Genomic DNA, 18,398 nt, shown 5'->3' on the forward strand with positions numbered 1-18,398 from the left:
CAAGCCTGCTAGTTTCTTCCTGATAGCAGACCTAGGGTCCCCTCCAAAATGACAACAGGGTTTCCATTTTGCAGACAATATATGTCCACCGGAGCGTGAGAACTGGGCTGCCAGGCAATGGCAGTGATGTTTCCAGGTTTGGGCTCTGGCTCAGGGATGGGATCCAGGCTGAGACAGCCGGGGGAGTAGCCTGGAGGGCTGGGCCTTCAGCCGCAGGAAGTCTGAGAGGAGATGGTGTGCCCAGCTCCTGCCCCAGACCAGGTAGGGCTTCTGCACCCCAGAGCCCGGGAGATTGGGACAGGCTGCTGACGACAGGCGCCCTTACCATGCTGGCCTCAGAGCACACCTGTCCCAGCCAGCACATGGCACAATTCCCTTGACGTCCAACAGTAAGTGACTGACACTCCAGTGTCTGGCCAGGAGCAGAGAAGGACTGCTGGCTGCTCAGTGCCCACTCGACTCATCCTCTCCCGAGGGTGCTTCCTACTTGTGAACCACTGGGACCAGGTCTGCAAGCTCACCCAGGCACGCCTTAGGGACGGGGACCCTGACTGCTTTTGTTTTGCTTGTCAAACCAAGGTTATGAATGAATGCCCATGGTTTCAGGAATCCAGTGGGTGGTATTACTACGAAAAATAACCCTCTCTTGTTCTCTTCAATTTCTAACACTCCAGGGGCAATCACTTTCAGCTATTTCTTTGGATATTTTCATCTGTAAATTATAAGCAGAATCTCTTTTTTAGTTTTAAGCTTTATCTTTTCCCTTGTTTGCATATTTAAAATTTCCAAGTGCTCCCCCCCCCCGGCCCCCACTGCTCCTTTTTATAACATCCTGTTCTTGTTTCATGGGAACAACTTCACTTCTCCCCAACGATACTAACGATGGGCATTTTAAAGCTTTCGTCTCTGTGCTTAATGTCTGTTGACTCTGCTGCCTTTTGCATTGGTTTTGGTCTCGAGGGTTGCAAGCTCTCCTCGGGTGTCTGGGGTACCTGAACTTCTATGGGCTTCATCCGGCAAGATCTGACAGAGCTGCTCTGTTGGGAATTTCTCAAACTGATCAGATGATTTGAAGACTACTTTAATCGCATGTCTAAAGGTGTGAACACGTGTGGCCGCTGGCATCCTGGGGGATGTTCGATCTGTATCCTTCCCCAAATGCCCTTGTTCTCCGTTTAGGACACCTGCCCTCCACAGTATCAACCAACCTCCAGTTCAAAGACCCCAAATCTCTTGGTGCCACCAATTCCTGAATGGTGGTGGCGGGAGGGAGTTCTGGGGTGTTCCCATTAGTGGCTTAGGATTGGGGCTCTAGACGGTGAACTCATCTGCCTCAAATCACAGAGCTGTAGGCAGAGTTGAGGCCTGAACCTGTGTCTGTGTGACACCAAAGCCTGTCCGCAGCGTAAACTCTCAGTCTGAGAGACCACCCTCCTGCCTCTGAGAGCCCGGGGTCTTCAGGAAGGATCTGGGGCCCCAGCTGTTCAAACTTCTTGGTTCTGGAGGGACCTGTGACTCACCTTTGGTGCGGCCTGGGTGCCGGGAGATGGGGGTGGAGCTGGAAGGGGCTGTAGTGATGGCTGAGGATGAACAGGTTCGGGAGCCCAGCTCTGAAGACCAGAGCTTCACAGCAGGGTCAGCGGAGGCATCCGCGTGGTCAAGGCTGCCTCCATGCGGGGACCCTCGCCTTGGTTTTAGGTCCCCAGGGCCTGGGGCAGAGAAGGATATTGAGAGATGGGGCTGCAAAATCCTGTGCCAAGGCGAGGCTGCCACACTGAGGCCAGAAGCAGGAGCGGCAGGGCACACGGACCACAGGGACAAGGCTAGGCTGTGGTCTACATGGGGGGACCTGGCTGCAGGCCCGGGGAGGCTGGCCCTGCCTCTAACGATGGGCCATCACGCGAGCCCTGAACAGCTGGGAGGAAACAAAGGAAGAACTCAAGAGGCTAACCAAAATGTTGGTACAAGTCCAATATATTAACTGCCGGCACACCTGCTATGCAACCGTGTGTCACTCAAATCCCTGATTAAAAAAGAGCCTGACAGGTGTCTGCTCAGGCTCACTCCAGACCTACAGTCCAGGCCCTCGAGATCCAGGATGTGCGTCCCGCCAAGCGGCTTCACTTCTGATTTGAGAAGGAGGTTTACTGCCACCCTGACAATAACTGGTTTAAGAAGTCTTAATCTCTGCATGGTGAGATTGACGGCAAGAATGATTTTTACCTTGTATCTTGTGCTTTTCTGCATTCTCTGAGTTTTCTACTGTGAACATACACTTTTGTCAAAGTTAAATAAAATCCTATATAAAAACGCTGGGGGGGAAAAAAGAAACAAACAAAAAACCCTCCAAGTACCTAGGAGTAGGAAGCGGGAGGAGATGGGCTCTCCAAATATAAGCTAACAATGCAGTCGGAGTTCCTCGGAGCATTAGGACAATGCCGTTTCGCACAACGTCCCACCACTAGGGCCCTGGACCCAGGGCCATGCCCACTGTTGAGATTCCGGCCCCTCAGCCAGAGTGTGGACTGGCTGTGACGTTTTAAGCACCCAAATCTTACGATTTGAAATCAAGGGAAATTTTGGATTTTGAAAGATAACCTTGATGAGAAGCAAGATTTAAGTCTGGTGGAATGAATCTGAACAGGCACCCACTAGGTGAAGTTAAAATGAGGCGCAGAGGCGGGGGCAGGGGCGGAGAGGAGCAAGCAGCAGCAGTGGCAGGGAAACGGCACGATTCCAACAGCATGCTGGGAAGACGGAGGCCAGAGGGCCAGCTCAGCGGCAGCCCAGGGGTCCCAGAGCGGGTGCCTGAGACAAAGTTGGGGCCACATCAGCCAACTTCATTTTCATAGTTACGTATTCATTTTTATGGTAATCTTGGTTTTATGGTGATACTGGTTTTCCATTTCCAGTCCTGATAATAATCTTTCAGAAATAAATTTAAGTGGACAGGGTGAGTCGATTCAAGGGGAAATATGTAAGCAAGCACACAGGTGATGGAAAGATACAGCGAAAATCATGAGGGTGGTACAAGGATGGCTGAAGACAGAAAGTGCGGCAGTAGCTAAAGGCCTCTCGTGGACCGGCACTCCCCACTGGGGGCGTGATTTATGTGCTGATGTCCTGTCCCCTGCTGTTGTAACATCAGCATCCAAGATGTCAGAGAACTACAGCACAGTCAAAAAACTTCACTCTGAGCTGCACTCTGGCTTGGCAACATCAATCCAATTATTCAAAAGGCTTGAATGGAGCGATAAATCCTTCATAACACAGAGCACATCTAAAAACGGGGCCTTATCCGCAAAAGCCAACCATTCAGTGCTCTGACAAGCAAAGAGGAGACAAGGGCAGCCGTTTTAAATTTAGCTGCTTAAAAATAAGTCTTAAAAAAAAAAAATCGCACTTGACAGAGGCTGCTTTAGGAAGCATAGCGGCAACTGACCAGTTCTGCTTTACACACGGGCACGACAGAAGCCAGCGGACGCGAGACAAGGGCAGCACGTGGCCACTGGACTTACTTAGCACCGACATCCTGGCTCAAGGACCTGTGTGTGCATGGGGGTCCGAGGCTCCCCTAAAACTGTGCTGTGCTGGCGAGCGCTCCAGGGGGTGTGACCACTCATCTTCTCTTTTGAAATCAGAATCCACGCTGGCTACTTTAAGCTTGGCTGGGAATTAGGGCTAGGAGGAGGGGACCCCTATGGGTCAGCTGGCCTTTAGGTACTGTTTTTTTTGTTGTGTTTGACGTTTCAGACATGAAGGAGGGTGCGTGATGAAGACACTAATAAAGGAAAAGGATTAGAAATCTCCAATTTCTGAAAAAGGGGGAGGCTCGTTAGGAGAGGGTGGGAGTTCGGAGGAAGACCAGAACCGCAGGCGCTTAGAGAGAGCCGGGTGGGCTGCTGCTGGAGACTTCTCTTTGTCTTTACTTTTGCTTCTCAAAAAGGGACTCTTTTTGCGTGAAGTTGCTAAATTGTTATCCCCGGGATAACCCAAGAGAGGAAGGGAAAAAAAACAAAACAGAAAATAAATGAAATGAATAATAACAAATGACGCTGCATGAGCTAAATGTCCTTAGGAAATCAGAACCCTGTGCAGCCCAGGAAACAATGCCCACGAGGTGATGGACTCAGGACTTGGTAAATCATTTATGCTCTGACTCAATTTAATTAATTTAGTGGTATCTGAGTGCCAACACTTTACTTACTCAGCACGTGAGCAGAATTATATATTGCTCAAAGACCCAATGGCTTAGACAATTTTTCAATTTCAAGGTGTTCAATTATTAAGAATGTTTATTAATTTAGGACCCGGATTTTCTTACTCATCCATTTTAATGACAGGCTCCCTGACAATTCAGCTCACACACTAACTCATTCCTCTTTAAAGACCTTGGAAACACTAATGATACGTTTCTGGCCTGTTGTCATGAAACAGTCTACCTGCACTATTCACTAATAATCCTTGTACATCTAAAATTACACCTTTGGGCAGGATGAGTTTAAAAATAATGAAAATACCTCTTTTTGATACCAAAACCCCCTCAACATCAAGAATTATGATTTCCTTTTAGATCTCCTACGTGTCCTCTACTTCAAACCTACACTTCATGACCTTGACATCATAGTTTTAGCAGAGCAGACAAATCGGTCTAACTTTCTGAACACGTCACACGTTAACACAACTGATTTACCGAGTTTCTGACTGAGGATTCAAGTTGACGCCAGAACCCGCTTTATTTCTTTCTCCACAGCACCACCTGGTGGCCGACGCTCGCACCGCAGGATAACGGACCGACTTGAGTCAATGCCTGCGCCCCAGGCCTGTTCAGCATCTTTGAGGACCAAAGCCGCTTTAACTGCAGGCAGTGAGTGCTCTAGCGGTTAGGAGCTCGGGCTCCGCAGTTGGTCAGACCCACGCTCGGATCCCAGCTCTACCACTCACTCTTCGGGCAGGTGCTGCACCTCATCAGGCCGCCCTATCTCAGCTCTGGAAAGGGACTAGTAATCGTGCCTGCCTCACAGGGCAGCCAGGACTAAATGACAGAAAAGGTAGGGAAATGAGCTCAAACGGTGCTGAGCCCAGAGAACGGGCCCAATACCTGGCTGCTGTGATGGACAACTATCACTGACCTGCCCATTCATGGATCAGCACAACAGTTTGGACCGGTCAAGCCTTTTTTCCCTGCTGAAAGTTTTCCTAACTCTACTAGGCTGGTTATAGTTAAGCCATCTTAAACAATAGCACACGTTGAGGTAATAAATGTCAAAAAAACCCACAAAACCAACAACACTGAAATATCCAGTTTGAAAAACCTGAGGCCACAGAGCTCCTCTAGATAAAACAACTGTTAGGCTCCATTCTCACTCACCTGCACCTGAGCCTTCTACCCAGTTATCTCCTGTAAAGACTGGGAAGGAAAGCAGTAGCCCCCCAACAATGTGGGCGCATGTGCACATTCCATTTTTTCATTTCAAGTGACACGACAAGACGTGAAGTAGTGGATGTCACCCCCGAAAGGCTTATGCACGTGTCACACTGAGAAAGTGGCTTGTCACTGGCCCTCGGTGCTGTAACGTCAGCTCCTGGGAGTGCACGAGTCTCAGGCTTCGGCCTGATCTTCAGAAAGTCCTAGTGTCCTTCATAAAAATTTAAATTTCTCAGGGTGTAGGTGTGGCAGGTTGATGGATAAATCATCCATAAAATGATATTTAAAAGTAAATTTGAAAATTAAACTACGTTTAAGGCTATTGCTGTGTTTAATTGATTCTAAAATGTACATTTCCTCCCCTACCCCTAACCTTAACATCTCTGAGATCAGAATGTCTCACAGTCACCGCTGGCCAGATGGCAACAAGGACAAAATTGTCGCTGCCACACCAATTGGTTTGCTCATATTTTCCTTTTATCTGTGTGCACAATAATTGTGCAGCTTGTAATTGGCAGCCTTGGACTCAATGGAATACAGTACATGGCACTAGAAATCTGTTTCAGAACCTATGGCAAACTCTAAATGACAGCCCTAAGTGACACGGTAAACAGCACCCCGTGGTGATAGGCCTCAAGGCCAGATCAGGTTAGAGAAGTACACCTGACCTGTTTTTCTAAGTGACAAAAAGATCAGAGCCATACAAGGCCTCGCTGAAGATCTTGCCTATGGATGTGACATGTTAAATGCACCACGATCTCCCTGCGGAAATGGCTTCCTCCAGACCTGTGACATATGGGGAAACCCAAAGACATGTGCGGAGCTGGTCTCGGTGGTGCTGTGTGGATCTCAGCTTTGGATATTCGAGTCCATAACAGTCTACCTGAAGATGCTGCTCAGGTGTTACGGGAAGAAACCAGCACCACACTGACCTGGGTTCCTGTTTTCTACTTGGTTGTTAACACACCTAAGGAGGCAGGTGTGTGTCTGCAGCACACCTGTTCAAGCTCCTTCACACACGTGCGCACACCCACACGCCGTCTCTACCCTGTCCACGGCAGCCCTTAGGTCATCCCCTTTACGTCCTGCCTGCAGCCAGGTCAGCCCCTCCTACCTTTCCCTGTTGGCTCGTTGTGGGCGTCTCGCTCTTCTACGCAGTTTGAGCCTGAGGGGGTGGTCTCGGGAGGCTCCGCCTGCAATCTGAGAGGCTGAGAAGCAGAGGGTGAGGCAGGGTCTGGGGACTCCAGCTGCCAGGGAGGACTGTCTGTGGTTGACTTCAGTCGTTCTCTGGAACCCTCTTTCTTTGGTTTGATGAGTTTGACTAAGGCTTTGGCTCCAATCCAGTGGTTTTTCCTAGTCAGAAGGAGATTTTTAGGACACAATCAGCCCTCCCTGCCCCTCCAGCAGGTCACTGGGTACCCTAACATGAGCTGGGATTCCCATCACCAGCCTGGGACATGGGCCACTGATTCAGGGTTCAGAATGATAGCGCCCTTCACCATCACCATAATCACCGTATTTGAGGCTCTGGAGGCAGAATATAATTTGCAGTTAATTCGCACAGACCCCAGGTGGGAGAAGTGGGCATTATGCCAGGAGCCCTCGCTAGCCTCTCAGGAACACAGAAGAGAGCTCTCGCCTCTTTGATTATCTGTGTGAAATAAAGGAAGTGGTGCTGTGCTAATCTAATCTGTTGGCAATTTTTCGGTCAAAATGCCATTTTCAGGAACACAGTCAGGGTCCTCCTCATTTTCTGCTTGAGATAATAAGTGAAGTAAGCCGGCATACTTGGACCATTCCTCAGCCTTGAGGAATCTGGGCGAGGGGAAGAGGGCAGGGAAGGACACGCTGTTTGAATTTAAAGGGTAAGCGATGCAGTTGCTGCTAACTGGAAACGGAGGCTTTCTAAAGTCAGAGGAGACCGCATCTGGGTTCTAATCCTGGCCCTGCAACTAAACAGCCGTGTGTCTACACAAGTCACTCCATTGCCTCTTCTGGGCCTCGACTTCTCTGCCAGGAGAAGGTTCAGGTGGAGGCTCTGAAATCCTGTGGTTCTGGGATTTCCACACAGAGGCCTTGAGGGATTCACGGTGACTCTGACTTCAAGGCTGGGCCGGGCCAGGACAGTGTGAAGGTTCGGCCCCTGGGGTCAGGCCCGGAACCAGGGGGAGCCCACCTGGACGGAAGCCAGTGTCTCAGGGACTGAGCCAGCCCCACGACCGGGGGCTGCTGCTCTCTGGAGAAGGAACTGTGTTTGCGAAGTCACCCTGGGGTCTAGTGAATCCAGGGGAATTTGGGTAAAGCTGAAAGGTCCCCATGTTTGAAGACCGTGGGTGCTGTTTGCTGGTTCAGTGTCTTTCCCAAGCCTCCTTCCCAAAACAGAAATGTGGTTTTCTACGTCCTGTTCAATCTTGAAACCGAACCTAATAAGGCAACCCTTCCATCCTGCTTTAATGGCTCCAAACCCACAGGCTCTCAGCCCCTTTAAAAAGCCTGATGGCTGGGACAACGACTCCTCCCTCTCCGCGTGAGGACCCCGCGCTGCGTCCTGGCTATCCAGGCCCCGACCTCTCGTGGTCGTGGGCTAGACACGTCCCCCAGTGCGCGCCTGTCGTGGACACTTTGAATTCAAAAAATGAGGCCAAGAGCCTGGCCACTTCACACACTGCCGGGCACGACATGAAGGCAGGCCAGTGGGCACCACTGCCGCGGGTGTGTGGTGTTGGGGTTGGGTTTCAGGGCGCAGTAAATCCTGGGGGCCCACCCCACACACAGGAAAAAACCCCCCGCAAAAAACCCCCACAAAAAAAAAAAATAAAAAGGCTTATGGCTAAAGGAAAGTTCATCTTAGGGCTGAAATTCTAAACTCTTTCTGTGGTGGGCAGGGCCTACACGCAGATGACCTGGAATCCAGAGCAAGATGCAGGCCCCACACCTGGGCGCTGCTCTGGCGGCTCTGGTTTTCACCCCACTCGTGGCAAAGCAAGCTTTTCTGTTCTGTGTTCACGTTACTGAAACTTAAATCAACTCACTTCTTTGGAGCAGGATCATAAAACTTGTACTGATCCATGATTTTTTCTTCCAGTTTTTCCTTATGTCTCCGTAAGGCATTTAATTTGTCTCTGTGAATAGAGGAGAAAGAAAAACAACTGAGTCACAATTTTAAATACAACATGTGAATTTACTCATCAGCCCAGCCTGGGACCTGGCCCAGAAGGGGCCAGTATTTCTCTGGGATTCGGACATCCTGGTGCTCGTGACCATGACGGCTGAGCTGGGCACGTGTGAATGGAAGCGGCTGACTTGGGTCCAGGAAGCCCTAACGCCTGGGGAGACCTCCTCACGCACCTAGGGTCTGGCTCTAAGTAAACTCAAGGGAGCAAACCCCTAACCACCTGAAAAGTCAAGCTCGGAAGCCCCAAGGACTTTCCGGCCAGGTCACTCAGGACGCTGGGCAATCAAGGTCGCACACAGGACATGCTCCTGGGGCTCAGATCAATGCCTTTGGTGGCGAGGAAAGGTCCGCCCGCAGTGAGTTAGATGGGCACTGAGGTTGAAAGAGCCAGGCGTCTGCCCTGGACCCATCCCAATGCTGGGTTTCTGGTAACACCTGCACAGGGGCAAGCTCAAAAGCTTTCGGGGGCCTGGCAGAGAAGATAGGGAGCCACGCAGCCTGGGAAGGCCTGGGAGTGCCGGGGGCTGCGGCATGGCTGCCACACCGGAACCGCTCGCTGCCGTGTGGGGACAGAAACAGGCCCTGGGGGGTGGGTCGGCTCAGTTTTTCAGAGAAGCCAGAAACCCAGCTTGTGAAGGGGTGGGGGTGGGGGTGCACTCTGTACAACGCTGCCCACTGGGCTGCTGGCGCCTGACTCTTGTGTGGCCTTGACAGCTCGGACCCCTGGTGTCCTCATTTGAAATGAGGCCCCTTCGATCATGAAGCGGACGAGGTCCTGCCGAAACCCAAGGGTTTCTCAAGAGTTCACCCCACAGAAAGCGCCTCATGAAAAGTAAGAGCTCTCAAACTGCCAGGCCCCTGACCGCCAACCCTGCTCTGCTCCCAGCCCCCCCCCCCCCCACCGGCTTGATGTCTGTGTCCTTCTGTCCTCAGAGCCACGCTGTCTGGCCATATGCTGGGATGCTCTCATGGCGGGGCCTGACACCGCAGTTGCGCAAACTCACGGAGGGCAGGCACTAGAACCTTCCCAGGGCCCAGGGAGGTGCTTGGCTCGGAGCAGGCTCAGGGAGCTTGTCAACTCCCTGGCCATGCAGACACTCGAGTGTAAAGCCGTGATCACATCACCCCTGTGGGTACCAGGCTTCTGATAGATTTCTGACAGCTCGATTGCAGAGGGACAACGTCAGGCAATGGTCATTTCTACCCCAAATTACAGCGTGTGTTTACTATAGACCATCCTTCGGCAGGTGACAAGCCAGCTCTAGATGAGCACATGAAGCCAGGAGAACCACAAAGGCGCATTGTGACACTGGGGAGCTGGGCCGGTACCCCGGTGTTCACCGTGACCATGTCCCTCTGCCAGCGCGTCTCCTCTTGCCTTCCCCCACTGACCAGCCATTCCTGATCACGAGGAGGGACACCCAGCACAGCACAGAGGGGTGAGTACCACCCTGGCCCCATGAGATCACCTTGGCTTACTTAACTCCCAAACCACACGGTTTCCAGGGCTAAGGCTCTTCTCCTGACCGCGTTTCGGGCAGCTTCCTAGGCCCTGCTAGGCCAGCATCCCTTAAACACGTCCAGTGAATCCAAGCTCATCTGCTGGGCAGGAGGCCTTCCATGGCTGAGCATCCGCCTTCTTCTGCAGCCTACTCTCCTGACGCTCCCCGCTCCCCGGCCACACCACGCTCCACCTTCATATCCCCCCGCCTGGCTTGCCACCCCCCATCCCATGCCAGCAGCAGAACCCCAGCGCCCAGCACCACGCCCCCATGTAGCTCAGCACCGGTCTGGTATGGACACAGCTCTGCTTACACCCCATCACCTCTACTAGTTCCTGGGACCAGGGAGCTGGTTCTACACCCCTCGCAGGGGCTGTGCCGAAGCCGGCACTTCATAAATACCGGCTGAGGGGGGCACAACCACAGCACACCGAAAACCTGCTGTCCAGACCGCCCAAGGGAAAACAGACACTGACAGAAAGGGCCAGGCGACGGTACCTGAACTCAGCCTCCCATCTGAATCCTTTCCCTGAGATACCTCTCTTTAGCACTGTTGTATTTTTAACAGTGAGCTTAATTCCGAAAGCAGGTTAAGAAGCTTCTGGTGGTGGGCAGTGCCTCTGAAAAGCAAACAAAAGCCAGCCACCACCACTCGCAGGAATCTAGAGCCATCCCAGGGAAAACCGAGAGGAGATGCTGGTAAGCTGGCGCGCCTGTCCCCTTGCCCCCGGGACACCAGGCGTGGCGCCGGGAGCCAGCCCGGCTGCCTGCAGGAGCCCCGCGTCCCTCACATGTATTGCTTCTGCTCTTCGTGGTACTGCTCCTTGCTCTCCATGTTCTGCTCTAGAAGCATCTGGTTCTGCTGGCTCAAGAGCTGGATCTGCCTCAGGAGGTGATGGTTTTCTTCCTCCAAGTTCCCCTTGAGGCGGGAGAGCAGCTGAAACACAGACCAACAACGTCTCAAACACTGTGTGACCCGAGTTCCAAGAATGGGACTCCAGCTTCCAGAAGAAGGGCAGGGCCATGTGCACACAGGTCCGTCTCAGGACCCTCCGCACGCGTGAAAATGAGGAGGGACCACAACAGCCAATAACGTGGGGACGGCCAAGATCCCTCTGCAGCTGCACCATCCAATCCAGCAGCCGAGCTGGGTCCCGAGAGCAAAATGCACAACAGACTCTGAAGACTTAATAGCAATTTAAAAATGATTTAAAATGTCTCTTTAATGTGTTTTGGCTACATGTTAAGATGATATCTTAGCTACACTGGCTAACTAAAAACATAACATTAAAATTAATCCCACCTGTTTCCTTTTACTTTTTTAATGCAGCTACTAGAAAAATTTGAATTAAATACAGTGGCTTGCGTTCTGTTTTTATTGGACAGCTCTGCTCTAGAAGAGAGTGGACCCATTTTTTTTCCTGTAAAGAGCCAGGTGGTAAATCATTTTAAGCTTTCCAGGCAGGACGGTGGTCTCTGTTCAACTAGTCAACCCTGTTACTGCAGCAGGAAAGTAGCCAGAGAAGAAATGGAAGCGCGTGGGTATGGCTGTGTTCAAAAACCTTTACTTATGGACACTGACGTTTAAAATGATCATTTTCACATGCCACCAAATATTCTTTTTTGGATTTTCCCCATCATCCAAACCTGTAAAGGCCATTCTTGGTTCACAGCTGTATAAAAACAGGTGGGGAAGGCAGATGTGAACTGCAGGCCGAGGCTGGCCAACCCCTGCTCTAGAATATCATCATGGTTGGTGCAGCAGGGAAGTTGCAAGTATTGGCTTCAGACAGACTAGGTTCCAACCTGCCACTTAGGAGGGACGAGGATGGGCACCCAGCTCACAGGGTCACTGTGAGGATTCACTGAGATGATACCGTTGAGCACAGAGCAAATGCCCAATGCCCAGCCAAGAGGATGGAAATGAAACGGTTTTCGGCTGTTTCTATGCCGACCCTGCAAAAAGCAAAGGTCAGGTGCAAGGTGTTTTCTCCCATGTCCTGCTAACCAACCACAGTGTCTGCTCCTTTCAAATGCCTCTGGTTTCCTCTGGCCTGTGTGTGACCCTCACACAGTGTTGGAACACAGACGCCAACAAGATCCCATCACAACAGAGCTGAGCCCAGGGAACACACCCCAGGGTCCCGCGGCCCCACCAGGCCCAGGCCTCACCTCGCAGTGGTTGTCCAGCTTGGCCAGCGAGATGTCCATGCTCTGGTGCTGCCCCTTCAGCTCATCAAACCGGGCCTGCCAGCGATTCAGCTCCAGCTGCGAGTTGTTCAGCGAGGTTTTCACCTCCTTGGTGTGGGCGTGCAGCTCCTCGTACTCGCCCTTCAGCTGCTGGTGCAGGAAATTGACCCTGGGGGTGGAGAGCCGCAGGGCCGGGGTCTGAAGAGCACTCCCAGGCTCCGCCCCCGCTGTGCAACCTTAGACAAAGCCACAGCCTCTCTGGGCCTCAGTTTTTTTCACGTGCAAATCAGGGGGCTGAACAGAATCAGCAAACTTTTCAAACTGTGTTTGTTGGGGTTCTATGAGAGTACCCCTGGTGCTCCCATACTGGGCTGGGGGAGTCAGGACAGGCAGGCTCAGAGTACCATTGCTATAATCTCTGCCTGCTTGGAAAAAGGGTTCTGCTATTAAAACCCTTTTTAAAGTCATTGAACCAGAACATTTTTGCTCTAACGCTACGTCTATGCCCAGCTCTTCTCCCCATTCCTTTCTAATTTCAACACCTGAGATAAATAAAATATGAGCTGCTGGGGTATTATGTAAATCCACCGAAATGATCATCATAATTAATCCCACCTGGTGTTTCCTGGGGGGAACGATTTAGATCAGAAAGCTCAAATTAGCAGAGGCTCGTGGTCTCAATTTGGACACAGATGTGTCTTGTTTGGCCTGTACAGTTTTTTAAAAAAAATTAGTTTATCGACATCTAAAAATTTTAAAGTTTCACATCAACATTCATATGTCCAGCTTCTTGTAAGAAAAAAGCATAAATAAAAGGATGAGCTGGCAGCCCCAGGCCTGCCTCCCAGCTGACAATCTTCAGACAGTGTATAGCCTCATGTCACTGTCTGGGCTGTCGCGGACACTGTCCCCCACGTGCTTGACCTGCCTGGCCACTGCAGGCACCCAGGTTTGTAGGCCCTGGTCCCCATTAACAAAGGGCACAGGGAGGAGGCAGCTTCATACGGTCACGCCTCTGGGATGAGACAAAACCTGGATTGAAATCCCACTATGCCATTAACTAGAAGCACTGACCAAGTTATTTCATCTCTCTGAGCCCATTTCCCCACCTGTCAATAAAAAAAACGAAAATGAAAGAAAAAAGGATAACAGCTCAGTCGATTCTCATTATTCGCAGTAGTAATGTTCTGTAAAGTCACCTCAAATACTGAATTAGCGAATAATGAACCACGGTTCCCAGGGGAAACACAGGGGGAGGTTTTCTCTGGTCACCTCTTTGCCAACTGATCAAGACAGCCCTTATTTCACGTGGGTTTCTGTTTAATGACGCCTTATGTAATAAATGCACAGCCAACAGCACCCTAACTCAGGTCTGAGTGAAGTTTGTCTACCACACATACATTCTCTGTAAGGCATGTCACAGCCTTGCACTTGAAAATACCAGACAACACTTCAGCACTCTGTTTGGGGACCATTTTAAACAGTGACATTGCCACCAAAGAGCACAGAACTACGAAAACCATGGACCTAAATGGACCGCAAAAAGGATGCTTATTTGCAGTATGAATGATGACACAAAGAAGGCAGAGGTCACAGGCCCTGTTCAACCTCAGCTGCGAATGTGTGCATCAAGTGGCTGAAATACCTCACCCGTCTGGGTGCGTCCATGAGACGCCGTGAGCATCGATCTGGGGGTTACGATACATTTCAGCAAGGAGGTGAATTCACCAGTGGGGAAGGTGTGACCAAGGAGGACCAACTGCACTGCACTCATGGGATCGCTGTGTGGCTCACGCCAGACGACAAAGGCCCTGTGCCTCATATAATCGTCACTGTCACAAGCATGGAGGTGAGGTTATCAAACACAAACAACGCATGGTCCCAGGTGTCACTTGTCCCTCCATCCCAGCCACCAGCCAGAGTCCTTTTGACCTTATTACCATCCAGCTGTTAACATGACAGGGTCTGTAAACGTACACGATGACCGGGTCTCACTCGACCTTCTCTGGCGGGTGCTGAGCGAGTTGGTCTGACGGGAATCCCGAGGGCACATGCCGCAGGCAGTTGGTTACCTGTCCAGCTCTCCCCGCAGCCTCTGGTTCTCGCCGGCGGCGATGGCGTTCGTCCTCTGCTCCTGCTGCAGAGCCTCCCGTTCCGTGTGCAAAGCCTTCTCCAGCTCCTCCAGCTCCGTCCTGTGCTTCAGCATGTCCGCGTGCCTGTTGGATGGAAACACACCTGCTGGGAGCTTGCCCAGGGCCCTCTGCTCCTACAGGTAATGCACACCCCAGAAGACTGACTGCAAACCTCCCGTGAGAACATGGGTTCCTCTGGTGGCGTCTCTCTGCAGAGCTGAGGAGGATGGGCAGGGAACGGGGCTGGACAGCGGAGAAACGGGAGGATGGTGTGCACGCACACATAGCCTCACACACACAGATACACACGCACACCCTCCCCTGCTCCTCAAGTCCCTCCCACCAGCCCTTACCCTCCCCCACACTGCGCTCTCAGCTTGGGCCTTGTATTTCCTTCTCCAGCCTCAATGTTAGCCATCTCTGGAGGGCAGCAGAGCACAAGGGTGGAATCCCTGATGAGCCCAGGCTGTCCCTCCCGCCTGCTGGAACTTGCTGTATTCACAGATGACATAAGAGCTGCCCCAAGTCCAAGGCAGTGGCTTAGGCGCCACCTTTCGACCTTCCCCATTCAGGCGAATGCCCTTCCAGACCCCTTCCTGAGCTTTCCACGCTCAGTGTGCCAGGGTTTCCAGTCTTTGTCTTCAGACCTCCAACCCCACCCACCCCTCTATCAGCTGTACTTGTACCATCTGACTGCAGCCAAGGCTTGCGGGGGACACAAACCCGAAAACCTGCTCAGGCAGCTGTTCAAAACAAACGGTTGTTGGCCTTTAGTCACGGGACAGGGGCTGCCCCAACATGCCAAAGTGAGAAGCTGGGAGTGGGGGCTCTGGCTGCCTTTTGGGGTGGTGGTCTTTCTTAGGCTAACGACTCTGGAAAAAGCCATTCAGGGCTGACAAATTAGGGCTGACCATTAGGGTCCCCAACTCCTGCTCCCATGTTGTAATGTCTTAGAAAAGCACACTGATCAAGCACATCTCCAACCATTAGGAACCCCCCACCTGTGAGGAAGAAACGACGAGGTTTGCTCCACACTGAGTCCCCAGTGTGAGGCATGACACTCAGTAAGTATGTGTTAAGGGCACGAATGGGTGTCTGCTATCAGTGTCAAATGAAATGAATCTAGATTGAGCCATCATCTTGTGTTCAGGTACCTCCACTTCCAAACCCGTAGCCTCGCTGAAGGCGGACCAAAGGGGCCTCTGGCCATCCGTCCAACCAGCAAAAACTACTGAGTAAGACAGGACTTTTGCAGGCTGCCCGGAGCAAGGACCTACAGGGGAAACCACAATGGACCCTCCGTTCAGAGCAGCACTAGTTTCACCTGCAAAAACCTTCCCGTTTGAACAGACATGAAGAACATCATGACGTCCTCTGATATATAACAGGACATTAAGAAGACACATAATCCCAGACAAGAAAAGGCTGAAGCTCATCACCACCAAACCAGTATTACAACAAATGTTAAAGGGGGAGGAGGCCAAAGAGCGGGAGAAATCACCAAAAATATGAATAAAATGGCTATAACAACATACCTATCAGTAATTACTTTAAATGTAAATGGATTAAATAGTCCAATCAAAAGACAAGAGGGTGGCTGAATGGGTAAGAAAACCAGACCCTTTCATATGCTGCCTGCAAGACACTCACTTCAGATTGAAAGGCACACACAGACTGAAAGTAAAAGAGATGGAAAAAGATATTTCATGCAAATGGCAATGGAAAAAAAAAAAAAAACTGGAGTAGCAATACTTGCATCAGACAAAACAGACCTTAAAACAAAGCCTATAACCAGAGACAAAGAAGGACCCAGCAATTCCACTTCTGGGTATTTATCTGAAGAAACCCATAACATGAATTCAAAAAGACACATGCATCCCTATGCTCATTGCAGCGTTATTTACAATAACCAAGATAAGGAAACAACCTAAGTGTTCATCGAGAGACAAATGGTACATATGCATGGAGCATTTACTCTGCCATAAAAAAAGAGTGAAATCTTGCCATGGCAACATGGATGGACCTACAGGGTATTCTGCTAAGTAAAATATGTCAGACAAAGACAAATTCCATATTTCACCTATACGTAGAATCTAAAAATCAAAATAAACAAACAAACAAAACAGAAACCAACTCATAGATACAGAGAACAAACTGATGGTTGCCAGATGGGAGGGGGGTTTGAGGGGTGGATGAAAAAGGGGAAGGGATTAAGATGTGCAAATTGACAGTTACAAAAACAGTAATGGGGCTGAAAAGTACAGCATAGGGCATATAGTCAGTATTATAATAATTGTGTATGGTGTCAGGTGGGTGCCAGACTTACTGCGGTGATCCCTTCGTAAGTTATGTAAGTATCTACTTACTATGTTGTACCAGAAAGTAATATTGTATGTCAATTGTAATTGAAAAACAATATTAAAAAACAAGACACGCAAGCGCCTGGTGGGCACCATGCTAGCTGCTGGTTTCGGAGTTGTGTTGATACTGCTCCCCTTCATGACTCAGCCGAGAGCATCCCTACCACGTCAGACACAGCATCACATGTACATACAGCGGATGCTCAATAAATGTCGCACGAATACAGGATGGAAGTCGGAAGAGGGAGAGATGGAAACGCCAAGAGGCAGAAGATGCTCATTTTGGCTGGAAGCAGCAGTCTTATAGGAGCACAGGTCTCCACGCCCCTAAGGATGGAGATCAGGTAGATAAGGGGTGCAGGGCTCCAGAGAAAGGCAAACAGAAGCACTGAGTGAGTGAACGAATGAATGTGATCACCCGGCCCCACGGCATCATCAGACACCTGCAGCAGGCTTTGTGGGCTCAGCAACCTCCCTGGACCCCTGCAAGGGAAACCCCCTGCACCCCAGCTGCTCCCACTAAAGACCCAGTGTTTGCTTAGTGTCATGTTGAAGCTGAGTCAAGGGACACACTGTCAGTAGGGACATCTTGCAAGCACAGGAGGTGGACAACAGCTCCCTCCTATGCGGCTCGAAGTGTCCGAGTGACTCTCTCTCCTGCGTTGGTCATGCACACATCACACCTCCCCCAGGCTCTGCGTCCTGTGCACCTGCCCAGGGACCTGGAAAGATCAGGGATCTGCGGGACAGGAGCTTGGGCGATGAAGTCTGACAATGCACATAAAACCCTGGTGTGTCAAGAGTGCAAAGCTAAGATTTGTGCATGTCAGGTATATCAATTTTACATTAAAGAAAAAAAAAAAGGAGTGTGGGAGTGGAGAATGGGAAGTACAGCTGACATGAGAATGGCAGAATATTGAGATATTGATCACTGCTGAAGCCGGGTGATGGGTACACAGGGTCTATACCACTCGAACTATCCAAAGTTTCAAAAATTAAAGGTTAAATAAAGAAAGAAGCCCAGACCTTGGTAGGAAAGAAAAGGCCAGGGAGCCTAGGGTAAGGCATCGCACTGCAAGTCAGGAGCTGTGGTGAACTTCCTCCTCCCTGCTCTTGGTTTGGAGAGAAACGGAAGAGGGGGTGGGAATTCTTAGGGGAGCAGGGACCCCAACACTGAGCCTGGATGAGCTGCGCACCCCTTTCTGCATTTGGGGACCCTCCTGCCACTCGGTATCCAGCTGCACAAACTCCAAGTCACTGAGGATGACACTTATTTCCCTTTGGGAAAGTGCCGGTGCCCCAGACTCTGAAGCAGCGGGCCAAGAGGAAACCCGGGGGGGCAGAGCGGAGGCGGGATGCGAGCCCCGGGGGAGCCCGCCTGATGCCCCACCAGCTGCAGGCACGCACCTCTCCCCGAGCTCCTTGTGCTCCAGCTCCAGGTTGCGGTGCAACGTCTTCAGGCAGCTGTGCTGGCGGATGAGGGCCTCGTAGTCTGCCGACTGGCGCTCGTGGAGTGTGCCCAGGTGCTCGTGGTCCTGCAGCAGGGCCTCGTAGGCCGCGGTCAGCTGCTCCTTCTGCTTCTGCAGGTTCTCGTGCTCGCTGTCCTTGGCC

General features: G+C 51.1%; 1 protein-coding gene across 1 annotated transcript in view; it reads right to left on the minus strand.

Moving 5' to 3' along the window:
* The window catches only part of CCDC88C (coiled-coil and HOOK domain protein 88C), a 46,127-nt gene that overhangs the window by 9,357 nt on the left and 18,372 nt on the right, over positions 1 to 18,398 (minus strand). The window contains exons 4-10 of the mRNA XM_019642315.1: positions 18,195 to 18,398; positions 14,368 to 14,511; positions 12,278 to 12,464; positions 10,897 to 11,042; positions 8,461 to 8,550; positions 6,543 to 6,781; positions 1,521 to 1,709 (exon numbers count right to left, since the gene is read on the minus strand). The exon at positions 18,195 to 18,398 is cut by the window's right edge and continues 1 nt beyond it. Of these exons, the coding sequence (XP_019497860.1) occupies positions 1,521 to 1,709; positions 6,543 to 6,781; positions 8,461 to 8,550; positions 10,897 to 11,042; positions 12,278 to 12,464; positions 14,368 to 14,511; positions 18,195 to 18,398 (1,199 nt within the window). The remainder of the gene's footprint in view (positions 1 to 1,520; positions 1,710 to 6,542; positions 6,782 to 8,460; positions 8,551 to 10,896; positions 11,043 to 12,277; positions 12,465 to 14,367; positions 14,512 to 18,194) is intronic.

Source organism: Hipposideros armiger, unplaced genomic scaffold, assembly GCF_001890085.2.
Source record: "Hipposideros armiger isolate ML-2016 unplaced genomic scaffold, ASM189008v1 scaffold_67, whole genome shotgun sequence".
Taxonomy (NCBI): domain Eukaryota; kingdom Metazoa; phylum Chordata; class Mammalia; order Chiroptera; family Hipposideridae; genus Hipposideros; species Hipposideros armiger.